Source organism: Paroedura picta, chromosome 8 (genome assembly GCF_049243985.1).
Source record: "Paroedura picta isolate Pp20150507F chromosome 8, Ppicta_v3.0, whole genome shotgun sequence".
Lineage (NCBI taxonomy): Eukaryota > Metazoa > Chordata > Lepidosauria > Squamata > Gekkonidae > Paroedura > Paroedura picta.
Window position 1 is genome coordinate 39,791,046 of NC_135376.1, and position 26,822 is coordinate 39,817,867.

Sequence of the window (26,822 nt, forward strand, 5' to 3'; positions counted from 1 at the left end):
CGGGGGTGTTTTTTTTTTTCTGCAGCTTCTCGGCGGCTGGAGTCTTGTGTTGTGTTTGCGGCGGGGGCTTCCTTGGGGCCGGCCTGACGCGGTGAGAGACGCTTCGCGCCTCTCACCACGTCAGGCCGGGAGCAACTGCGAGCCGCGCTGAGCGCGGCTCGCAGTTGCTGGGGCTGGGAATCGGAGGGACCAATCGGCAGGCGCTTTGCGCCTGCCGTTTGGTCCCTCCGGTTGTCTGTCATGAGGAAGGGTCCAATCCGGACCCTTCCTCATCCCGGACACATCCCGCCCCAGAACCCCTTACTGTTTTATTTAGTCCGTGGCGCCCGCGGCGCCACGGGCGGTGTACAGATAAGTAATTTTTTTGGGGGGGGGGTTAATTAAACACAGAAGAGTCACCTTGAGAGGATTATGTCAGTTACTTTCTCTGATAAAGGTTTTTTTAATTGCTGTTAAGAAACACTATTTTTAAAAAAGCTTTCAATTTCTGCAATATACATTTTTGTAAATTGGAAGAAAAAAAACATGTTCTACTTACTTGCTCATAGTTAAAGCTATCCAGCATGCCCAACACAAGACCCTGAATTTCTCCAAGTTTTCCTCTGCCATATACTGGATCCTATATGAAAATATTTAATGCTACTATTAATTTGCATAACTTAAAATAAATCGAGGAACTTACTTCATAACAGGGAAGGGGAGGAACCAAAACAGTATTGATCTGATAAACACTAGCCCTTCTGGCTACAGCCAAAATATGTAACTGCCATGTAGTTTGAAATTTGCAAAACAATATGTATTTATTTATTCTCAGAGTATGAGGAGAACACCAGGGTCATCTAGTTCAACCCCTATTAACACATGAAGTACAGCTATAATATCCCTGACACATAAGTATCTAATCCATACTTAAACACTTCCAATGATGAACTATTCACCACCTCATGGGGGAAACTGTTCCAGGCTCAAACACACCTCACTATCATGAAGTTCTTCCTCAAATTTAGAGAAACCTCTTTTGCTGTAGTTTATACAGTTTACCATTGATTGATAGACATACCTCTAGATCACTAAAGTAAAACTGAACTTTGAAATTCTCCCAGATCAACTTCAAAACATGCATGAAATGGTAGTGTGAGTGATCTTCCGTTACTTACAAGAACAGCCTGGTGGGCTTCCAGGGATAATGCTGTAGGCTGGTTAGGAGGAGCTGTGCCCTAGAATTCCACCTCAGCTAACTTTTCCTGTATCTTTTCATGTATCTTTTGCAGCTATAAGAATGGAAACTTCTCTGGCATTCCTAGATCCTCCTGGAATTCTTTCCTAAATGATTTTGGTTCACCCATGTGTGAAGTTTAATTAAGATACAATAGCCTACTGTCTCATGCGAAAAGGTCATCTGGGCTTTCATTAGATAATTATAAAATTGTAAGAAAGATGACTATCATTTTGATAAGTTCTCCTTATAATTTTAAAGTGTGATGCTCTTCAACAGAATATATATATATATATATATATATATATATATATATATATATATATATATATATATATATATATATATATATATATATATATATAATTTGACAGCATTGAAATATATTCCAATGGTTTGGAAACAAGATAGCAAGACTCACCCTTATTAGTTAGTTAGCTCACAGGGAGTTCTTTTAAAGAGTTCTTTAACATTGCAGAAAAAGACATAGGGACAGCAAAAGAACATAAATTCTGCATAGTACTAAATTTAAAATATGTATTCCAACAGTAAGACTGAACAACCAATTACATAGATCACTACAGGCTGTTTCAAATTTTTCATCTCTGAATCTTTAAGGAAAAGAGCCTCTGAGGAGGGCAGTATATAAATATAATCAATATAAATAAGATATTCTCTATGGCAGGTTTTAGGAAGGAAATTATATAATGGTGGCAGAAAGTGCCATCAAGCTACAGTCAACTTAAGGCAACCCCATGGGGTTTTCAAGGCAAGCAATGTTCAGAGATGGTTTGCCACTGCTTGCATCTGTGTTGCAACTCTGGACTTCCCTGATGGTCTCCCATCCAAGTACTAATCAGAGCCAACCCTGCTCAGCCTCCGAGATCTGACAAGATTGGGCTAGCCTGAGCTATCCAGGCCAGGGATAATTATATCATAAAAACAGTATAACTGAGTTATCCAGACTAGAATAAATCTCAGTGGTCTTAACTAATTCACCCGCTAAAAAAGCCTGTGCTATATCAGACCATTTCAGTAACATATGGTAATTAATAGAATTAAAGTGAGTAGATGTCACATTGCTTTATGGAACAATGGTTTTTCCAAATGTCAGATCTGCTGAATCGGTATTAATACTTGCAAGCCACACAGACTGTGTCAATACCTGCCAGTCCAAAAATAGCAGGCTGGGGACTGTGCACAGATGCACAGCTCAAAACAGCGGTTGTTATACAAAACCCTCCCTCCAAATGGCATGACCTTCTTGGGGCATCTTTCTTTACCACTTCTGGTTACACTGCAAAACCAGGTGTAGAAGGAGCTGCAATCTACATGATGATATACAAGTGTGTTAATAAACTGGCAGAGCAGCAAGAAAAACTAGCCTACTTGCAAGGAATATGAATGAATGCTACCACAAATCCTCAGGATGGCTAAAGTCACCCCCATGATAATTTTTGTACAGTGTTACAAATTATTTCCTTTTTTACAAATATATATATATACCAATAGTCAGGTTTTTATACCTATTTAAGGGCACAAGCTTTAAGGAAACAGGGGATCATGCCAATACTACATCTATGCAAAGGTAGTGGTGTCTTTTTAGGTCACAATCTGTTTTCAGTAAGTAAATTTTATTTTAACATGTATAATTTAAAAGCGGCAGCATAGAAAGTACATCATGCTGAGGAACCATATAAATTATGGAGGGCAACTGGGATGTCTAGGCCCTTAGCACAGCATGTACGTGATCCATGACATACAGCAAGCTATTTTTATCTGTCAAGGAGATAGCTCTTCTTTCCTGAGGCACTTCAGTAGTTCGTGCACATTAAGAGCTAGAAGACAAATGGAAGGGGGTGGAAAGGAATGGGGTTGGCTCCATGTACAAAGTTTTGAATGTATGCACCACTCTATACATCCATATTATTAATCTAAGATGCATTTGTGGCATGACCATTTTAAGAGACACTGAGTGTACCCAAACAAAACACAGAATTCATGGAAAGACTTCCTTAAGGTTGGTGGAACAAACGTAATTCCAGCTCCTATTGTTGCATCCTCTTGATGTGATTAATTTCACAGCACTTTGAAAAAGAAAAAAAATGGCATTTGGCTTTATTGTAGTAGGGTAGTGATACATAGAAATATCAGAAAGAATGTGTGACAACAGAACACCCTCTTCAAGGGCTGATGTTAAGAGTGTCAGCAATTCCTATTAGCCTTGCTCCAGCCCTGATTTCCCAGATCCCATCAGTATATTTATGTTTTAATATAAGGCAACTAATAACTTTTCATAGCAAATATTTTGCTGCATATACAGCAGAATCTTCTGCAGCAAATGTGGACAATACACATATACAGAAACATGTCTTTGCAAACTAAGGGTTCTAGGAGCAAATACACATACATTATATCATTCTCATGTTAAATGTTGTTGTGATGTCTACTGGTATACAGGTAGCAATTATATTTGCTATGACAAGTGTGATCCTGCCCTTCACAATAGGAAAACTGCTCTGCTTAGAAACATAAACTCCCCACCCAAGTTCGATGGATGTGTACCACTCCAGTACTGAGGTCACTTTCACCCTGATCATCTCAACAGGTCTTGTTCCAATGCCTGATGACACACCCAAAGGTCTATATATTATCCAACAGAGCAGGTGTTACTGGTGAACAAAGGATAAATATTTAGTATAGCATTGGTAGCTCCTACACAAGGACACAAGGATCTTGAAGAATAGATTTTCAGATCTGCCAAGTTCTGTTTCTCAAAACTCAAAGTGTCTGCAGAATCATATGATGAGCATGTGAGAATAGACTACATTATAAGTATAGATGTACTCTGAACATTACTGGTATCAGAACATTTTATAAGCAGATCTGCTAACAAAATTAACATTATGATCAATATGACAGTCCTACTGCTTGATGTACTTAATGTAATCTTCTGGCCACCTCAACAACAAAGATCTGGAGTATCCTTTAGACTGAGGGCACAGGTTGTATGAGGAAATGGAAGTTGCAAAGAGTGTTTTGCTTCTTCTGAAGTATGACTTCTTGCTCATACCACATTCAGGCTGCCAGTAATAGTTCAGAGGATAAAATAGACAGGGCGAACATTATTCCAGGTTTTCTACCGAGAGCAATCAAAAGCAAAATACAGCTTTAGACAGAGCAACCTCCCTGACTAGTTTTCTTAGACTTAATTTTTAGTGTTAACAGTCTTGATTACAGAATATTTTTAAAAGACTTTCAAATGCAGCAGGGCCACTTTTCAGAGCTTGAAAGGGATGGAAACTGCATGACACACATCCAGGGGTTTACCAGTCAAAGAACCAAACCAGATATTATACTTTACATGCATTACAGATAAACATATGTATACCTATACTTATTGAAAATGTTATTTTCCCGATCATGCTGTCTTCTGTTTTTGCTGCCCCCATGTGGGCTATAACCCATAAGAGAAGGGTAATGCATGTATTTCCTGCATGGGCTTCATTGTACGATAAGTGGGTGGGAAGCTCCATACTACAAGTTCTTTCCTCCCTCTCCACTCCCCCCCCACCCAAACAACAAACTTTGGTATGGCAGAAGATCTGGACTGCACAATGGTGAGGGGGTACCAGAACTGTTATCAGTGAAGGTAACAGTAGGGAGGCACTTCATCTCCACAATATCAGGTTTAGTATAAAATGCACAGGAACACATCCAGACACCCAAAACTGTATTCACATACAAATTTTAACAAAATTATCTAATTAGGGTTTCAGGAATCTAAAGCAGAACCTAATTGAGGCAGAACATTAAAGCCTCTTGGATAATCTTCTGGGTTATCTTCCCATGCAAAAGTCTACAGTGCTAGTGTAAAAGACCTCTTTACTGGAAATCATAACCCTGACAAAATTTAATTGTCTGGTTGACTTTCCTCTCTTGCCCTCAAAATATGTTTAAGCAGGAGTACAAATTAACCTTCTGGTGAAAAAAAGGTATCACACTCAAGATACAGCTGATAGTTTGCCTCTTACAGATCAATTAATACCAGAAAATGTCTGGGGAAGTTGATTTTCATAATGGAATTTGGAGTTTCTATGCACAGTTTATCTTCTGTAGTTTCTTGCTAAGTTCCTTGGAGAGTGCTATTGATTTCTAAAATTTAATCCTCCACCAACAAACCCATAAGGATTTCCATAGTCTGAGAACACTATCTACAAAACTAAAATATAATTAAAACACGCAAGTTATAGTCAACAATAATACCATACAATTAATCCAGTTATTTCAAGGCAGCAGATTAATTCAGAACTATTGCTGCGGCTAACTGAACAATATTGTTTGGTTTGTCAAAAATGTAGTTTCTGAAAATGTTCATGTCCCCATTTCTTCACCCCCTTAGGAATACAGATTCAAAAGTGACTGTAAAGTCTCAGAAGAGAAGCATGTGCAGAGGCACCTGGACTGGATATTCAAGAACACTTCAGCTTTTGTATAACTGTATTTTTCCACCATAGGCAAACAACAGCTTCTGAACACAAATTTGCATTGGAAAAATGGCACTGGGGTAGGGGAAGCATTTTCCTGCCCTCCATTTAGAGCTGCCGGATCCTCCCTGGCCACTAGAAAGGGCTAGGGTTGCCAGCCCCATCTTGGGAAACTCCTGGAGATTTGGGGATGGAGCCTGGGGCATACAAGGAACTCAGTGGAATACCATACCTCCACCTCCTATCCCTTTTACAGCTTAATCCTTTTCCAAATGCAGCTGCTTTGGCCTTTAAAGGCAAACAGGGAGCTCTAGTTAAATATCTCTCCTGTAGCTTACCTAGCCTGGCCTTTTAACTAGGAAAAAATCAGGTCAAATCCAGCTACCAAATGTTAAAAGGCATTTAAAGTAGGACACACAAGAAAATTAGTTTGATGCCTTGTTCTAACAAACTCTGTTGTAAAAAAAAAAGTGATAATTTTAATTTTATTTTTCTGATGAGACTGAAGGTTCTGTTTTAGGTTTACATTTTTGATGATTCAAAAGATAATAGAAACACAGAACATGGGCCATTTAGTTCAACTTCCTGCCTGTAATTTAAGTCTAATACTCAAAATACAATCAGTATATCAATTACTGCTTTCATACTGTTTAGCCTTAGAGTCCCATGTTCTTTCAGGAGATTTAGTTCACTTTTGACCACATTAAAGAGTTACTTCATATCTGAAATATCATCAAGACTTTCACACAATCATACAGAGAAAACTTTACCTTCTTGATTCTGAAACACCCTGTACTGCAAGGATCCAGAAGGTACCCAATTTAAAACATTTATGGGGTATTATAGTTTTGTGAAAGATTTATTGCTTTAACTTTCATCTCTCCTCAGACAGCGCTCATTCATTTAATGGGATAAAACTTCACTTAAGTACCCCTGAATTTCTCTACCATGTCTCATAAGAAGTTTCATCTTCCTTTTAGATTATTATAAAGTCCTCTGATGGGAGATTTAAGCCAAAGCCTAATCACATTTAATAAAGTTTCAATAATAAAAGTAATAACTAATGATAAATCATGGCCTAGGTGTTTCTGTGGAACTTCTATCGTACTCCTATCATTTATGGACAAAACTGCATTTTTACTTAAGCAAGGAAGCTCTCCCCTTGATTTAAACATAACTTCAGACACAGTCCCATCTGTTGTGGATTAGCTAGTACAAATGAATAATCTACCTGCTTTCCTGCTCCCAGTACATTCAGAGCATGCAGGTGGCATGCTGGGTTTGCTGAATGTATCTGATATATTTTTCAAGAACCAGTAACAAATATTTCTATTAGCATGTGTCACAGCACTTACAGAAAATGCGTGTTAACCAAGTAGTTGTACATATGAGATATCTCTCTCTCTCACACACATACACAGTCACTAGAGCTTCATTTAAATAGACACAGGGAAATGAAGGAAATGAAGGAAAAAATTTACAAAGGGAAATGTAGCACACGGTTTTCCATTAAAGGAAATGACCCAATGATTCTTCTGAACTAATACGCAGTGAGAGCATTTTCCTAAAGTTGATTATCCAGGATTCATTTACACCCCACCCTCTTCACCATCCCACGCACAGAACAACTCAAGCCGAAAATAAGCTTGTTAGATTCATTGGACTTTGCTTCTAAACTATCTTAGAGAAAATGCTACATACTCTACATATTACAGCTGACAAGAGGGTACATTGATGTAGGAAGCTTTTTAAACAGAATTTATTCGGGCCTATGATGCATGAAACTAGGAATAGAGTAGCAGAAGAATGCGGGATTAAAAAAAAAAATCTTTGTTTTCCACTATTGAAAAGCATTAACTACTGAAAAGCATGGAGCCTCTGATTACTAGGAACACAGGCAGGCAATTTTAATAAAATTAAAGCTGTCTCAGTTAGAATCCTTACAGCAATGTTTTATCAAAGCTCAAAAAGAATACCAGATAGCAACTAAGTATTAACAATCCCAGATGCTAGGAGACTTGGTATTATAAATCACAAATATTGTAACATACCACAGAGGGATTATGATTCACATAGAAGATGTCTTAAATTATCATGATTTGACTCACACCAACAAGCTTTTGTTATTAGGAGAGACCCCCCCCCCAAAAAAAGGGGCAGGGAATAAAATATTTTTCAATAAAAGATGGGGGGACTGACTTTGACAAAACTATTTCAAGAGGAGTAAATGGCTTACAGTTAGCTTTTAAGACAGAGACAAGCCAATAGATTGGTTCTTAAGATCTTTCTGAAATCAAACATACATCCTGAAGTAGATTGTAATTAAAATAACAGAAAATGGATGTTGCACATAATACAATACAAACCTCAACTTCACTTTCACATGAGGTAACATGTACTGGCCTTTGTGCAAGTATTAAAGTCATATTTGGAGCACAAAATTTCAAATGTTCTAAAACAGAGATATCAAAATTATGCATTAAAAGCTACATATGGTCTCAATAAAAAGAGCATTTCTATTTTTATCTAGAATCCCCTTTTATTAAATCAACTATCCACTGTATTTCTCTCCCCTCGTTATATGTGACATCATGAATGTGCATATTTTTAAAAATTACATATACCACAGAAGCAGTATCATAGCATGCTGATTTTTATAAAGCTGTTCAGTTAGTCTATGTTGATTAACTACATTATCTTCTCTCCCAACAGCCTACCTGGAGAATTCTCTGCAAGATCAATGGCAGGGCAATGAAAGCTGCCATGTTGTTCAGCACTTGCATCGTCAAGTTCTTCAAAACTGGGTGGGAGGAACAAATACATCAGAGTCAATGGCCAAGAAAAGCAAATTCTTGTCAATAACTCTAGACACCACCAAGAGCAGATCTAATAGGGATGCATTCTGTGGTTCACATAACTTGTGAACAGCGGCAGTTTTCTACTGTGATGAACTTTTACAGGATCTCACAAAACACTAATAAACTCAAAGGTATTTTTTCTATAAATTTGTCTATGAATTTTCTAATATTAATTTTTTTTTGAAAGCACGAAAAGAGGGAGGAAGCCAAGCACAGAAAAATGCTTAAAATGTCACATTGGTTTTTTTCTACGCTCAACTTCATGACTTTGTTATAGGGAAAAGGAAGATACAGAGTAACCAGGCTGTATTAGGTTCAGGATACATCCGAGTAATGTGAAATAATTTTGTGGCATTCTTACCTTCTTCAGTTAATTAGCTAAAAGGAAAAAAAAACACATAAAGGTCACATGCTGTGGCATATTTGTGCCACAGGAGACCAACATACTTACAGTCAGAATAAAGGCATAGCACAGTAGAATTAGATAACCTTTGTGGTGACATCATAGCTTCTAGCAGGGGGAACCACAGTGCCTGCAAAAAAACAAAAGGCAGTCTTGAGAGTGCCCATTTGTGCATCTAAGCCAAAATTCTTTGCTCACTCCCCCTCCCACCACATCTCACTTGGTCAGCGGCACCAAGGTACTGATTTATCTTCTCTGGTTTTTGAACAGGCTACTCAACTTCAGGAATTTAAGGGCTAATCTAAATAATTTGGTACATACATACCAGTAGCAGGTTTAGTGTGGGGAAATTCAGAGCTTTGTAATTTTACAACTCATAGTAAGCTGTCTTAGAGATAACAGAAGATAACAGGGAACTGGATGTGTAACTTTACACCAACAATCACACATTCATCCTAAATCTAGTTTGGCCCTGACACAACAAAAATAAAGGAAAACAGAAACTTCCTAGACTAGAGCATAGCAAACCTTACCTCTCGTTGCTGTTGATTTAAATTGTGTGAATTCCTCTGGCAAAGAGCAATTGTTTTTGCTAAGGTATGTTCAATATTCTTTAAGGAAGGAAACTCTGTTGACTCTAGGTTTAAGGATGAAACAGCAATTATTATCTGGCAATTTAAGTCAAAGAGGATGCCATAAGAGTAACACTTTCCAAAATCAGTATTTTACAACTTCACATAATTGATAGTTAAGAGCATGGTCAAGTTTGAGATGTTAATAAGTGGGGGGGGGGGGAGAAGCATCTTAAAGGCAGCATTAAATTGCGTGAGGGTTCTGCATCTGCACATCTTTCCCCTATGTGAGCTACATAATTCATGTTGATATTGCTTGCTGCCAGTTAACTGCTATTCTGCCATGCTGACTTGTTGTGGCTAGGCATGAAAGAATATGAAACTCAGAGGTCATATGTATATAAAAGCCATGAAAGAAAATCTATATGGCATAACTGTATGAGCTAACAATACATTCAGATACCACCAAACACAATTGCCTCTTCATTAATACAGGAAATACTATGGACTGCCTTAAAAATAATTCTTTCTAGATAAATATGGATAAAAATACCCAACTGGGTCATATAATCTCTTCAGATTTTTCATTGTAAAGAAAAATTTGTCAAATTCCTTTTACAATAATGGAATTATTAGATTGCCTAAAGATAAAATCTAAAATATGAACACACTACATTTAGCTCTTCTAACAATTGTGGTTTTCTCATGCATTTTAATGAAGAATTTCTCGCAGTCAAATTTGAAGGGACAAGTATATTATTATTTTTAAATAACCCTGATCATTCCCCTGCAGGCTGTAGATGGCCTCTTCTTAACACTAAACAAATTACTCAAGAAAACTGCTGTAGGAACCCTGTGCTTTATTCCTAGACTAGAAATTAAGCCCGCTGCAGGGTAAATGCAGCGGGCACTAGAAGCCTGGTGAGTTGGGTGGGGTGTCTCTGGGGTGTTTGCGCCCTGCACTATCACCCAAGGCTGTCCATCGGGCGTCCCATGAGCTGGCGGCAGCTCCCCCGGTCCTCCCCCCAGCTTGCTGGCAACCTACACAGCATTGGACCAGTCTTCTTCTGGCATCGTCTGTCCCGTCTCTGCGGCCGCAGGCGCCTGCTGCGCTGCAGCCAGTGCCTGAGGCGTCGGCACCGGCCGCTCCTGGTAGAGTGGGCCGGCAGGGGAGGTGCGTTGTGAGCGGGCGGGCTGGCGGGCGGGCTGGCGTGCGGCAGCAGCAGCGCTGGAGCATGCGCAGGCACCGACAACCGCCGCTGCTTGTGGAGCTGGGTCCGCCTGCCGCTCCTGGCAGCGTGGGCCGGCGGGTGACGTGTGTTGTGAATGGGCAGGGCGTCGGGCGGCAGCAGCAGCGCTGGAGCATGTGCAGGCGCCGGCAGCCGCCGCCGCTCACAGAGCTGGGGCCAGCAGCCGCTGCTGGCTGTATGGGGCGGAGGTGGTGTTGAAGTGGGCGGCGGTGCTACCGCCGCGGCTGACGTGTGCCCCAGTGCCGGCTGGCTCCGGCGGCCACTCCAGCATGCGCGGGGCAGCGGTGAGATGTGTTCGCGGGCGCAGCCGCCGATAGCGGCGTGGCCGCCCTCGGTGGGCCCTCCGATGCGGCGACCTGTTTTGTGCAAGGTGAGGCAGGGAATGGGGGTAGCCGGCCGGCTGCGGGCGAACGCGGAGGGGGGGAGGATTGGGAGGCGCTTCGCTGTGTGCGGCTCGCAATTGGTCCCTTGCCGCCGGACTGACAAACGGAGGGCCCAATCGGCAGGTGCAAAGTGCCTGCCGATTGGCCCCTCCGATTGTCAGTCCAGGGGAAGGGGCCTACCGGCACCCTTACTCATCCCGGACAGGGCCTACCGATGGAGCCCTTACTGTTTTATTTTATCCGCTTCGCGAGGAGCGGTTAAAGATCAGCATAATGGTATTTGATGCTTATAGGCCTGGTTAATACACTTATGGAACAGTGATCTTTTGCACATGATAGAGGATTTCACCCCACTTGAATGAGGCCTACATGAACATAAATCAAGTTTTTTGTGTGTGGGGGGGTGCAGGAATCACGCAAATTATTTCTCCTTACAAAAGAGTGTCAGGCACCATATGAATGTGGAGGAGAGAAGGAACACTCTTGCAATCTTGCAAAATCTTGCAATCCAGTAGTGTGCTAATCCTAACCCCAAACCTAATAACCAAGAGAAGGAAGCACAGAGCAGCTGTAAGATTAACAGAAGTATATAAAGATGGCTAAATAATTACTATTTCCTATCTGATTTTGTCTCTTCAAAAAAATGCATGCGCTCAATAAAAATCATGAAGAAAGCTCAATCTTCAAACTTACTTTCATCCTCATGTGTAAGTGTCAACAGCTTATTTTGTAGCCACTAGAAAAAAAAGTACATTCATGTCAGCTAAACTTAAAAAGAAAAGAGAGATTTACCGCCAGTTATTTCTGTTCCCCCAAAATACTTCTGTTTTTCCCCTGACTTTTGCATGGCTTTGACATTTCTGTGTAGCCATTAACAGGAGAAGTGTACTATAGCTGAATGAGGCAGCACCTCCTCTGCCTTCAGCTAACCATTTTGGATCATTTTATCATTATCACCTACTAACTAACTGTTAGTCCCATTTAATTTCCTTTAGAATAGGTGAGTGAAGTAACAGCTAAACTTTGAAAGTCACCTGTTTTTTCCAAACTTTTCTTCCATTATTGAATCGCTACCTTAATATAAGTCTTTTGTGGCATCACAGTGACGTTGGAGGCAGCAAGAGTGAGACCCCTTTTTTGGCTCTTTATTTTAAATGTTTAGGTGTTTTAAAATTGAATGCACAGAAATGATCTGATAAAAATCTATTTTCACAGTTTGGCTGACAATCCATAGATTGTCAACTGTGTTGATATTGCTTCTATTTCTAAAATTATGCCATTTAGACACTAGTATTTACACACTTCTTAATAGTATATGGAATATTGTTTACAACTGTCTGCTCACAATGTGAGCTTAGATTCAAATGAGTAGCTGTGTTGGCCTGAAGTAGCACAATATAATCTCTTGGTTCAAACATTAAAGCAAATCCAACTGCAGGTAGCTAATCAAAACCCATGCAATTAAATTTACTAGGCTCATGCAGAAAATGGTGGTTTCAGCTTCCAATTTTTAGACCTAAGCCCATAGACAAAACTGTCTCTCTTTCATAATCAAAAACTATTTGCCATTCTGTGTAAAAACATTACAGCAAACTGTCTTCTGGAATGTGGGCATAGCCTTAGTTTATTCATTACTTTATCAGAATAATCTTTTTTTTACTGCCTTCAGCATAAAAGCAGTTACAGAATACATAAGCAGAAAGTGACCACAATATTTTAAAATATAAGCTATTCAGTCTATAATACCTCGAGCATAACTAAGAAGGCACCGTGGATGTCTCCTTTCTTCTCAAGCAGATATGAAGAAGCTTCATGCAGCTGATATTTCTGGACAGCCTAAATCAAATGCCACAAAATTGTTTTAATTCATTGTATGTATGCAGGTTTTAGAGAAGTTCAGAGACATATTTTGTCATATAATCTCATGTCCTGCAAAAAGCATGAATTGCAGTATATCCAATCTTTGCCATTCTTGATTGTAAATAGTGTTTTTAAAACTTTAACTCATGGAGACAGCTGGTAAACAAAGAAATCTGTTATAATAATAAAACAATGAAGATACCAGAAATATATCCAGCAGCAGGAAGAATCCTATGCAGTACACCTGTATTAAAGGGCCAAACAACATGTTAAATAGAGTTTTGTGACTTGCTCCAAAGGGGGGAAAAACTGTGAGGAAGGACTTGCAGAAAGAAGTTTAGTACATTTCTCCATGTACCTGTCCTCTTCTCCAGATTCCTACTTCCAGTGACTGTTTTTTTTAAATTTTAAAAGACACACAGAGGGTAAGTTACATGAACCTATGTGTGTCTTGTTTGACCCAAGAGCTCCCAAGGTCTTTCCCAAGCATCATAATACAGAGAATTCTAGTTTCATTCCAGGTTTAAGCAAAGTTATGGACATAAAACCTCAGCTAAATCAAGCTGGCTTTAGTAGAAAGAACCCTGATCAAAATTATTTTTCTAACAATTATGTCTCACATCCAAGCAGCTTCACCTTACCTGAATGGTCTCTTCCAGCCTGTAGACCTCCAGGAACTGTAAAGTCTCTAAAACCTGGTCTGGTTCATACTGACACAGCAACTCAATAAACTGTTCAGTCACAGAGGGAGAGAGCTGAAGCAAGTCTTGGTTGATACCTTCCCTAAAAACAACAAATGGCACAACAGACTTGATTTCTGCTAAGTGTCAGGCAAAAACAGTATGCAGGGTAAGTAACAAGCAAACCTTCATAGAGACAGGTCATATTATTAATATACACAAAATATAAAATTACCAACTTGCATTCCCTACTATGAAGCATGGAGAGTCAAGGGATTTTGGCTAGTTAGTCCAAATGATTGGGTGAAGGATAAGAGAAAATAACAACAAATACTGAGAAAAAGAATCAGTACATGACTTTAAAAAAACATGACCACTGATTTAGGCACTTCAATAGGGCACCTATAAACTGTGCAGTATCACATGAAATAGTCTTATAATTTGTTACATTATAACAGGAAAATTCTCTGAAGAAGTACATGACACATGATTTGCAGAGGTACAACCAGAAAAAACAACATCAGATCTATTGAGGCAGATAGCATCCCGATTAATATACCTAGTACACCTTAAGACCGGGTAGCACCCTTTATATTACTATGCATGCTTGCCTCCCACTCCAGAGAGAGACTTTATTAAAACAGAAGTTCTGTATTAAAGGCCGGATTCTATTGTCTTCAGGTTCCGTTGATTTTGTGACAGCACACTGGGCTAGATTTCTTTCTATGGTGTAACTACACCAAAGGGAATTAAATTACAGAAGGGATTAGGCTGGCACATTTAATTTAGCCAGAGATTTATTCTAAAGTAGGTACAAGGCTGGAGGGGGTGGGGAAATATAGCTAAAGAATTGCCTTGGGAAATAAGCAGAACCAATACAGCAATTGTACCACTAAAGCACATTACTTCAGTTCATGCAGCAACCTTTGCTAATTTTCAAATGTAATCTTCTCTGAAATAACAATTCCTGTCTACAACATCAGACTAAGAGCTGGGGCACTCATTACTTGCATTATGCAAAGGCTGCTGGAAACAGCTCCTGCGTGAGGATTTCCAGAGCCATCGTGCCATTCGAGCACCTGGCACACAGATTTCATGCCCAGCGTCAGCCCTCGCTCAGCAATAATTGTGCTGGCTTAGAATCTCTCCCTGACAACAACCAGAATGCTGATGTTGCATGTTATATGACTTCAATGGAGGCAAATTATATGGAGCATGCTGCAAATGGCTTCCGCATGACCACACCAGGCACATGACTGGATCTTTGCAGGGAGTGAGGTTGATATAAGTTTTATATCTGTCATTTTAACAAATACTTTTGCTCCAGCATGCTTCTACGGCATTTTAAGTAGATTTTTTTCCGTTAAATAAGCAAACTGAAACATATCTATTAATGGGCGAGAAACCTTATGTAGAAGGAAAACGCTCTCAAAAGGCACTGGAGGTTAAGTGCTGCCAAGATCGCTCCTCCTGACTGCCGTGGCCCATGTGTGTGACACCACTCATCTTTCCCCATTGCCTTCAGTTTTTTTCAAGTGCTCCTTACTCTCTGCTCTTCCAAGAATAATTTTTTGTACACATGATTTTGAAACATGACCCTTTCCCGAACCAAACCTGCCCAGCATTCCTCCAAAAATCCATCTCCTACCACCAGCTGTAACCCACATGATTTTGTACAAAAATCTAAAAGGGCTGAAAGGATACAGACTTATGTTTGCAGTCTAAACAATCACTTTGTAAATTCCAGATTGCAGAATGAACAATACCAATTCTCAATACCAACAGCGCTAAGTTATTTTCAAGGCCTTTCCTCTCCCCCAAAAGATGCAAGAGCTTTCAAGCCATTTTTCATGCTGTGATTTCACCATAACTAACAGACACAAGAAAAGAGGGTCTTTTTGGAAAAAAAAAAGTCACTTAGCTATGTACTGAAGGACATAAAGTATCACATAGGGAGGAATGCCTATTAAAAAAAGGATGAGCCACAAAAATGAAGGTTCATTTTCTAATCTCATGCATATTTTCAAAAGCAAAAAAAAAAAACCCAGCACAAGTGCAAAACTAAAATAAATGGATTCTTAAAAGCCAAATGTTAAAACATATTTTCTGAAACGGAATGCTTCCTAGTAGAACAGAGCATCCCGTACAGAAGAAAACTTCTATCAAATTCTGACCATTCTAATCTCCCAGGTGGCATCCTATTTCATCTCACAAATCTGTTTCCTTCACAAGAAGGAAAGGCTGGATGCTTTCAGCACATCAGCTGGGACAATCAAAAATACTGTCACAGCCTAGGATCACAGAGGCCATCAAAACAGCATCACTACATCCTTAACACTATTTTACTCCCTTATATATCCTGGGAGGAGACTGTCCGGGGCCCTGTCTGTCCAGGTCCATCCTGACTGGTCCTTCCCCTCCAGCTCCCATCCTCCCTTCTTGCCTGCTAAAAGCCTTGTGGCTGCGGCTTCCATTGTCGCCCACAAGAAGAGAGGCAGTGACAGAGCTTTGTGGCCTTCAGGTACGCTCCTGCTGGGAGGGAGCTGGGAGAGGGGAGTTTGCAGCCTCCCTGAGGGCTGCAAAGCCTGGTCGCTGCTGGCGGGGGGGGGGCTTTCCACTCTTAGCCCACTTTGCGGGCCAAAGGGAGCTGCAGCCACCCTCTCACGCCCTCCTGCCTGCCACCCCTTTCAAAGCCCATTTTTAAATGGGCTTTGATACTAGTGCCTGCATAAAACTGGAAGGATCATAGAACTGCATAAGTTATTATTTTTTTATCTTAAAAGTATATATGAGAAAAAGAAAGAACACACAAGAGTCAGCACCGTAGACAGCATCAGCTCCATATACCTTCAGTCACAGCCAGACTCTATGACTTCAAACACATTCATGCAAACTTTATTCCAGACAATAATCTAGTAAATCAACATGTGATCTTAAAGGTTTAATATAAACTTGTCAGCATTTCACAATGGTTCCTTCAACTTTTGTACTTTAGACAAGCCTGGTATTCTTGGGAAGACAGTTGAATGGACAAACAATATTCTTAGAGGATACTTTCTACCCAACATTGCTTAGAAGCCAGAGAAGACAATGTGCCCAGAACAGGAAATAGAAAACCCCTTCAAACAAGAAACGCTCTACTCTAATAGCAGCTCTTAAAAATGTTGGTGCATCTCATTAACATCAAGAGCCAAAAGTCTTTCCTGTTAATTAACATCCACACCAAAATGGTGATGAAAATTTAAGGAAACAGACGTGATGGGGATGGTTAACTTGTATAAATACCTTGGGTCAAGTAGGTTCTTCAAGAACTCAAAAAGCAAATGTTGATCCTGTCAGGGAAGGGAAAAAAGTAGATGTAGCACTACATTTGACAGATGATGTTTTTAAATTCACCGTTGCACCGACACTCAACCAAGGAACTTAAACTGCTATGAATGTAAATGAAAGTGACCTAGAAGAATGGCATATGGAGAAAAGACAATTTCTAGTACCTGATATTCCCTCATGATCTGCATTCAAAACTACTAGAGACAAAAATTACACTGCTTAATATCTTTGTGATATTTTTTGTTAAGTGAATTTCTTCCATGTATCTCTTTTAAATTTTCATGTGTTGACAATTAGATCAGTTGCGGTAACATTCTGTTCCATTCTTGCTCTTCTCTAAATCTCTCCTTACAACTACCCCTTGAAATCATATTTATGAAAGGGGCATGGAATACTTGATTCTCAAGCTTTCTTTAAAAAAAATTCAGTCTCATTAGTTCTTCACAATCATATGACATTTCTAACCTTTGTTTCTAAAATGATTCAGTAGGTGAATGGCAAGTCCTCCACTAGTTAATGTGATTAATAGTAGGAAGAACATTTTCAGCTACTTGGCCTTGCCTGAATCTAGATTTGTTGCATACACAAAGAATTAACAAAAATGTAATAGGATGCTTAATAAAAATAATTTCCCAATTATGGATTACAGAGGTTTTGTTTTGATGTCAGGTCCAGAAAGCATTTTCATAATGATTAATACATTCTTTACGCTCACATAAAAGAAGAGCATGGAGTTATTTTTGTTGTAAAGATTAGAGCACAAAGTGAAATGTATCTTCTCTCTTTTTGCTGTGCCATTGCATGTACTGTCCTTCCACTCCAGCTTCAATAGGTGAGGTGAACCAGGCTACAGAGATAATTGCCTGAAGTGATGGATGGCACCAAAATTTTAGAACAAATAATCAAACAGTCGGTTCTTGAACAGCTAGAGCAGGTGGCTGTGATTATTAAGAGTCAGCATGGCTTTCTCAAGAACAAGTCATGTCAGACTAACCTTATCACTTTTTTTTAGAAAGTTACTACCTTGCTGGATCAGGGGAATGCTGTGGATATAGTTTATCTCAATTTCAGTAAAGCTTTTGATAAGATTCAACATGATATTCCTATTGACAAGTTGGTAAAATGCAGGATGGATTCTATTACTGTTAGGGGGATCGATAACTGGTTGACAGATCACACCTAAGGGGTGCTTGTTAATGGTTCATCATCCTCTTAGAGAGCAGTGATGAGTGGAGTGCCTCAGGGATCTGCACTGGGCCCTGTATTATTCAGCATATTTATAAATGATTTGGATGAAGGAATAGAGGGGGTGTTTATTAAATTTGCAGATGATACGAAACTGGGGGGGGAGGGTAGCAAACACAGCAGAAGACAGAATCAGGATCCAGGATGATCTTGACAGGTTGACCGGGCTAAAATGAATAAAATGAATTTCAACAGTGATAAATTTAAAGTTCTGCATTTAGGTAGCAAAAAGCAAATGCATCATTATAGGAGGGTAGAGACCTGCCTTGACAGTAGTAAGTGCAAAAAGGATCTAGGGATATTAGTAGACCATACACTGAACATGAGTCAGCAGTGTGACTCAGTGGCTAAAAAGGCAAATGGGATTTTGGGCTGTATCAAAAGAAGTATAGTGTCCAGATCGCATGAGGTGATGGTACCGCTTTACTCTGCTCTGATTAGACCTCACAGTGTTCAGTTTTGGCACCACAATTGAAAAAGGATGTAGACAAACTGGATCATGTCCAGAGGAGGCCAACAAAAACAGTAAGGGTCTTGGAGACCAAGATGTATGAGGAAAGGTTGAGATAGCTTGGTCTCTTTAGCCTGGAGAGAAGACAACTAGGAGGTGATATGTTCCTCAGTGGAACAGGCTTGCTCAGGAGGGGATGGGTTCTCTCTCCTTGACAGTATTTAAGCAGAAGCTAGATAGCTACCTGCCAGAAATGCTGATTCTGTGAATTTAGGCAGTTGTATATGACTGTGTCCATGCTTGGCTCTTGTGGCACTTTCTTGCATACACAGGGGAATGTCAATCGCAACGTTGGGGCTGGGATGCAAATTTCCTCCAGGCCAGACTGGCCATGGATTCTTGTTTTTGTTTTTAGGAGGGGGGCAGGGCATTATCAAGGCATGGAATTGGGGTCACTATGGGCGGGCAGATATTTGTGAACTTCCTGCATTCTGCAGGGTGTCGGACTAGAAGACCCTGGATTCCATGGGATGGATCAGCTTCCTTAATAATCATATGCCTCTTGTTATTCCCCCACCCCATCTTATATGCACATGTGGCCAGCACATGAACAAACAAGCAGCTAAGCCCTTGATAGTATGAGGGGTATCAGAGTATTTAGAAATCACATTTTGGAAAAACAGAAGTACCTTCCTGAAGAACATGAAGCTTCCTTTCTACCTGGCTATTATCCAGCTAATGACATACTCCTAACATACATCTACTTGGGTTAAAATTACTTAAACTCAATGGACTTACTTCTGAATAGGATAGTCTGTACGAGGAGCTCTCATGCCTCTAGACAAGGGGTAGTCAAACTGCGGCCCTCCAAATGTCCATGGACTACAATTCCCAGGAGCCCCTGCCAGCGAATGCTGGCAGGGGCTCCTGGGAATTGTAGTCCATGGACATCTGGAGGGCCACAGTTTGACTACCCCTGGTTGAACAAAGCCACAAGCACAGATGCCACTGTACAAACACATGCACACATACAGGTGGGGCATTCTTTGATTGCTCATGAGTAATACGTGCTTATCAGCAGGACACCATCTCTTATCCCATTTCCCCAACATGGTTTGACAAGTTTAAACTTCTAGGCAACTGCCCAATCCCATCACTGCAGCCTATTATGCTCTGACCTTTCTGATCAAAAGAGAAGATACATCAGCCTGAAGACTTTACCTGCAAGGTCTGAATGATTTGTTCAATTTGGTTACTGAAGTGGACAGAAATCATATCTGCTGCTTTAGAGGGACTCACTGATATCAGCTCCTAGGAAAATAAGGGAAAATAGTGTCCATGTTTTTTCACTCAAAACTACATCAAAGATGTTTCTGATAGGAATAATTTATACAGTATCTTCCCAAACAGGACATTCTTCATTCTGAGCTCTCATAATTGTCTCTCTAACTTCCATTCAAAAAGTCTAAGCTTACTTTTGAGCTGAATAACAAAGAAGTAATCACTGAAATGGTGGGCTTTCGGAGTACAAAGCAAGTTCAATAATAGCTTTAACTGCCTTCCCTCTTTGCCCTAAATTTCAAATTATTTGACTGTAGGAGGCAGGCCATTTTGTTTGTAACCTAGTTCAGCTGAAGAATGTGAGTGTAAATTGGCTTGTATTACTATCATACATACAGAAATTAAATGTATTGGAAAAAATTTATTGAAAATAAACTTGTTGGAATTGCATTCAGCAAGTAATTTGGTGGACAGCCTTGAAGGGCTGGTGTTAAACTGTTAAGCTCCTAAACTGTGCCTGTGTGTTCATTAGTAGCATCAAGTGGTCACTGGTTAGGTTGCAGTGGAAAAACCACAAGCACAATTTCTTTGTTTAAGATGAGCTCCCGGCCACTTCCTCTTTCTTCAGGAAGAGTAGCTCTGTAAGTTTAGCTGAAGCAAGGAACAACCACCATTAGACTCTCAGCTCTCTCCGTCTGCTGATGTGTGGGATGTAGTCCTGCCTGCACCCTAGCCATAGAGACTTGCAATGTGCTGCTTTTGTAATTACTCTAAATTTTTGTACTCTCCTTCACTAAGAAGACTGAAGCAGATGAATGCATTTGTAAATAATCTTTCCAGTAAAGATTTCTCTCTTTTAAACCTCAAAACACTGAGTCTGGATCTGTGCCTCATCCTCAAAGTTACTAATAACTGCATACTTTAAAAATGCTCTGTTACTCTGCAGCTAATTTTCTGGAGGGACTGAGGACCAAGCCAAGTCCAAAAGTTCCAACACTACTGAATTTACTTACAAATATGTTCAGACTTGAATAACACTAGATGAACAAAGTCAGAGCCAAATTATTTGGTTTAATTAATTTGTAGATCAAGTTTTTAATACAAGTTAAATAGTGGACCCGTCTTGATCCACCAAAGCATGTTTTGTCTTCACCTAACATTTGTTAACTTATCATAAATTGCTACAAATTAGTAATGGTTCTCACTTCTATACCCAGTTCTTAAAATAAGGTTGCTACACCCACTTCTTAAAATATGGTTGCTACATATACAAGTATTAGCCTATTAAAAATGCAATTCAAATGCACTCAAGTCCAGCTTTCATCTTACAGGAACCAGAGGCTTAAAAATATTGTATATTTTATATCTCCTCAGCCATACTCCCTCCCCATTTTTTTGTTTTGTTAATGCTCTCCTCTGTCTGTCCTTAGCAGGACTTGCCATGAACTGCAATTGTTTATGAGGTTTTGCTCTTATCTGGGCTCATGAGATCAGACTTTTTTCATAGCTGTAATGCAGTACCACTGTGTTATTGCTCATATACTTTTCACATTTTATTTTTTGGTCACACTAGGCTTCCGCTCCAGTGCATTGTCTACTTCAGTATGTCTTCTAAGGAAGTTACACACACTGGAAATCTAGGACAGGCCAAGAGACACATTGCCCCTATTGAATAGTGGTTCAGTAAGGTGCAGAGTTGCTCCTGTGCCAAAACATTAACTCTGTATTAGATAGCACACAACTGAACTGAACTCAAAAGCCCACAACTCAAACATATATAGTGTAGGGTTTCCGCCAAAGCCTCTGATGGGCCCAGTGCAAGTTCTCCAAGTTTAAAACAAGTGGACAATCTAAACAATCGAGTAGCGGGATGGGCCCTGTGTGCTGGCTGATATCATTATGAGTCCCTGATGTCTGAATTGCAGTTCCCACTCTGGTTCCACTGAACCACATACGCAACAGCCCTTATGCACATAAGCGCACTAATATGCCTGTAAACAGATCTTTGGGTTTGCCTCCTTTGCAAGGGTGGACTGGCTATTTATTTTAGAGGATATATCTTGACAGGCTCCAGGCAGCCTGGTATAAGAACTGCCAAGCCTCAGCAACTATACCAGTATTTCTGTAGTCATTTATTCATTTTTATTTATATGCTGCCTTTACATCCAATTAGGGTCCCAAAGGCAGCATACGTAAATTTATAAACAACATGCTAAGGAGATACAAATCTAATTTACTAAAACCTTAGACCAGCTACACATAAATTAGTTTAAGATTAAGGCATATAAACTAACTATTCCAGTCATACCTCAATATGTTTCATAGCTTTTTGCCACACAGACTGTTTTTCTTCTGTACTATATCCAGGAATAGAAAGTATATTATGGACATAGCCAAAAACTTCTTCCTGTAAGACAACAAATTGGTAGAATGGAAAAGCCCCCGGGGAGGGCAGTATATAAATATAATAAATAAATAAATGTTTCAAACTAATTTGACAGTATAACTTCCTAATAAATGCAAGGATCAGCTACCATATTATCCTTTGTATGATAAAGTTTCATAATAATAGAAAACGTGTATGGTGAGCATATCACAAAACGTGCTGTCCCTGCATTCTCTCTGAATATCATCCCCCCACACACAGGCACACACCATAACCACTGAAAAGAGCTGAACATTAGAAGAACAGTAGGATTTAATCTGGATTTGTTCCACAATTTATTTAGCATTATCTTACCCTTACCTTTCTCAATGGATCACGCAAATAACAATCAATGATTTTGTCATAGCAGTGTTCACGTTCATACATAAATTCACAGATTTGGTAGCTGAAAGGAAACACAGACATATTTGTTCATTTTAAGCTTGCTGTGATAAGCCTGAGCCTGTTTTTGTCCTGTGTGACATGTTTACATGCTTTTTTCCAAAATGCCACTTGGAAACAATAAAGTTAACCAATCAGCCAATCCTAACTGATGTGCATGTTTCATTTTTTAAAGCCTGGCCTTAGCTGTAGTACATAGTGAGCTCCTGGTTGCCTCTTTTCACAAATCATGTTTCTTAGGGAGCTAGTTGCCCTGAAATTCCCAATTAAAACATAAACAGTCATTATGGAGGAGCTGCAATTATACAGCTCCAGTACATGATGTTAATAATGATTCACCAGTTTCCCAGTAGCTTAGGGCAATGGGGTGCCTGGAACACAGATCAGGTGAGAAGTAACCATTAGGCTTTTTTATGTGTGTGTGTTTTTAAAGATCTGAGATGAGGTGTTTAAGCTCCCTTTATCAGATGTCTGTCTAGGAGGCACATGGGCATGTGGGAATTGCTCCAGGAAATAAGTGGAACTATATTGGACTCAGATGCCTTGGTCAAAGGATTTCTGTTCTGCTTTGTAACCCCCCTTCCAGGCTAATAAAAATTTATTTAATCTTGTGTTGCTGGGTGTAGTGAGGATGACCATTTTCCCCCTTGACCCTTGGTCCATCCTGGCTGCTTAAATCCGGCAACCAATGGATTGTAGGGCCCCTAAGGAATATTGTCAACCTATCGCTAACATCTGGGGAGTTTCCTGAGGCACTTAAGGAGGCGTTGCTCAAAAACACATCATTTGATCTGCAGGACCTGGCCGATTACTGCCCAGTCTTGTATTTCTGAACAAGGTGTTTGAAAGGGCTGCCATAGATCAACTCCTAGCACTCTTGGAGGAAACTTTGGTGCTTGATCCTTTCCAGTCTGGCTTCCGTCCCAGCCTGCACTAGTTGCCTTGATGCACGACCTCCGGCATCAGCTGGATAGAGGTGGACTGGCATTTCTCATGATGTTAGATCTGTTGGCTATGTTTAATGTGGTTGACCATGAGTTGTTATAGCATACCAGCTTGCCAGAGCTGGGATTTGGGGGGCAGCTTTCAAATGGCTGGTCTCTTTTCTGCAGAACTGAACATAGAGGGTGGCAGTGGGAGAGGATTTGTCACACCCTTATCAACTACTTATCAAGAGTAGCATAGGGCATGATTCTCTCCCCTACGATGTTTAACACCTTTACGTGCTCTCTGCAGATTACATCCAGCTCTTTCTCCTCATGGATGACTGGCCTGACTTATCCCAGAAAGTTTTGCTCTATGTTTGGAAACAGTGACAGCTTGGCTCAAGCAGAGCTGCCTGAAACTCAACCCTTCCAAGATAGAGGCCCTGTGGTTGAGTCATAAACGGCCAGATCAGGAAGTGCAGCTTCCCTGCCTGGACAGGGTGCAACTAAGGATCTCGCCCTTGGCCAGGAATCTGGGGGTAATCTTTGACACCTCCCTGTCAATGGAAGCACACATTACCAAAGTAGCCCAATCAGCATTCCTTCATCTGTGCCAAGCAAAGCTACTAGCATCCTATTTGGCCCCAGGACACCTGGCCAGTGATCTACATGACGGTCACCTCGAGGCTGGATTTCTGTAACTCACTCTACATGGGCCTTTCCTTGGCCTTGACCCAGAAGTTACAGCTGGTGCAGAATGCAGCTGCCAGGGTCCTCACCAGAACACCTTGGAGGGCCCCCATATTCAGCCAGTGCAACAAAAGGCACTCTTTGTGTAAGAGATTCAAAGTTCTGCACCATCATGTGAAACTATATTATACTTTCTATCCAAGAATGCAGTGATGAAAGAAAATGTGTCTCGAGATAGCCAAAGAAATAAAATTGCAGGAAACAATGAGGGAGGGGGAAACAGACTTACAATTCAGCTTTCTCTGCCATTTGAATGAGTCTGCTCTCTTCAAACTGTACTATGCCCCCAGCTTGGAGCAATTCCAGAAGAACCTATGAGCATTAAATCATATGAAGATATGTTATCATAGTCTTCAATCCATTCATGCTGTATTAAAAGAGTATATATATGGTGTGTCTATATCATATCATTTCCAGATCCTAAGCTAAATGTAGTTTTTCCATACTTTGCTCTATCACTGTTTTATGTGTTCCCTTTTTGGGTTTTTTATTGTTCATGCTAGTACCTGCACTTTGGCCTTTCCCAACCAAAATGTTTTCATTTTTGTCAAATCTTCAGGGAAGAATCTGGGCCGGAACACTTTCCCCTGGAATGCTAGTTTTGTACACATAAGGGACGTCATAGGAGACCATTCACACAACCCACGTCCACATGCAGCTTGAAAAAGTACAATTTAGCTACATATACTTCTGTTATATCTGGACTCACCATTTCATTTGATAAGTTGTGTATCTGTAACACAGACTACATGTTTGTTTGGCCAAGGTTGGCTCACACATTTTGTTCTTCTGGTCTTGAGACTGATTATCTCCTATTCTGCCTACCTAATGTTGTAATCCATATGTGCATGGTTACATATGTCTTCGTCCACAAGGAAATCCAATCCTCCATCCACTTTATCCAATCACAACACCTCGCCGCACCTATATCCCAGCCCCTCTCTCTCTCACACACTGTATTCCATATCTATATGAACTCGCCAACTGGAGTAGAGGGTGGATACTGAACTCAACATGGTCCTCATATATTGCAGCATTTTTCTGCTCCCTACATGAACAGAGAGATCTTCAGTTTGGTGGGGAAGGCAAACTGCATGCATAAAGACAGCACCTCTGTGGGACATGACCCTTTCTCCATCCGTATTAGCGGCAGTAGTCAACTGAAAATCAAGCTGTAGTGCAACTTTCTGGGTTGATGAGAATTGTAAGTGTGGATGTTATTCCTAGCTGCATTTGTTCTTATTGTTCATCTGTGATTTCGCATGACCAATATACACCCCTGAGCAAATATTTAGACACTACTCTTACGAAACAGGTGAACATTTTGTTAGTCTGCATTTGTAAAATGGCCAATTGTCTTTGGTTCTTAAGCAGCTGATAACCTCTCAGTGTGGAATGCAAAGACAGTCTTAGCATTTGTGATCTACAGTCTGGTCCTTCCTAGCACTGACCTTCCTTCTTTAACCATGCATCACTTTCACAGCATGAATTATTCCTCTAGGGATTCATACCTGCTGTCTTTCAGAGTGTCGTGAATCATCATCAGGACTGCAGAGGAATTCAAGGACCTGGACAAAGAGGACAGAAAGATATGCTGGAACTATGATGACATTTCAGAAAAAGAGCTGTGTTTTTAAAATGCCTAGAATGAATGTCATGGTGTGTGAACTGGGCAAAACACAGAGAGGTTGGGGAAATCCTCCTATGCATTTTATGAGTTTCCTCTCCTTTTATTCATTATATAACCATAGAACTCCCAGGCTTCCATCCAATCCTGCACATAATCTCAGTTTTTTTAAATCATGTTGTCACATAATATAATGATTAAGGTAGTTCAGAAGCAGCAACTTGTGCTTCTTCGCTTTACCTGGTCAAATAGTGTCCTGTTCACAAACAGTGTGTTGTTGGGCTTAGCAAGCTGCCGGGCAAGGAAAGTAAAGAGGCATCCGACTTGTGATGGTGTAAAATCAGAGTTCTCCACCATAACCTAGTTTGGGGAAGCAGTTAACTGATTAGGTTAGCACATTTTATTCTTTTACTAATATGAAACAGAAAAAAACAGACAGCAAGTAGCAGGAACCCATAATAAAATGGATGCCTAGCTGTGTAGCAGACTGAAATTTGATGTCATAAAGTAGCATTCATACTTGCAAATTATTATTGACAAAAAGATATGCCTTTCCATACATACCAAATCATTAAAAATATAAGCTTGTGGCAAACACACTGTTTCAAGCAAAACACATGACTGTACTTTGCCATTGCAGTATTTTTGCAGATATCAATATATCTGTGGTTTTCAT

General features: G+C 40.2%; 1 protein-coding gene across 5 annotated transcripts in view; it reads right to left on the reverse strand.

The window, feature by feature from the left end:
* The window catches only part of VPS8 (VPS8 subunit of CORVET complex), a 93,293-nt gene that overhangs the window by 26,148 nt on the left and 40,323 nt on the right, over window positions 1-26,822 (reverse strand). For 4 of the 5 annotated variants that reach the window (XR_013233535.1, XR_013233536.1, XM_077349202.1 and 1 more), the window contains 14 exons: window positions 26,387-26,506; window positions 26,031-26,087; window positions 24,749-24,831; window positions 22,763-22,847; window positions 22,325-22,423; window positions 19,957-20,046; window positions 16,995-17,041; window positions 13,671-13,812; window positions 12,916-13,005; window positions 11,863-11,905; window positions 9,498-9,601; window positions 9,013-9,094; window positions 8,421-8,503; window positions 539-619 (listed from right to left, as the gene is read on the reverse strand). Coding sequence is in view for 3 of the 5 variants with exons in the window: in XM_077349202.1 (XP_077205317.1) it covers window positions 539-619; window positions 8,421-8,503; window positions 9,013-9,094; window positions 9,498-9,601; window positions 11,863-11,905; window positions 12,916-13,005; window positions 13,671-13,812; window positions 16,995-17,041; window positions 19,957-20,046; window positions 22,325-22,423; window positions 22,763-22,847; window positions 24,749-24,831; window positions 26,031-26,087; window positions 26,387-26,506 (1,206 nt within the window). In the remaining 2 variants the exon portion in view is untranslated. Of the gene's footprint in view, window positions 1-538; window positions 620-1,551; window positions 8,156-8,420; window positions 8,504-9,012; window positions 9,095-9,497; window positions 9,602-11,862; window positions 11,906-12,915; window positions 13,006-13,670; window positions 13,813-16,994; window positions 17,042-19,956; window positions 20,047-22,324; window positions 22,424-22,762; window positions 22,848-24,748; window positions 24,832-26,030; window positions 26,088-26,386; window positions 26,507-26,822 lie in introns of those variants that run through there. The other variant, XM_077349201.1, reaches the window with a different exon arrangement.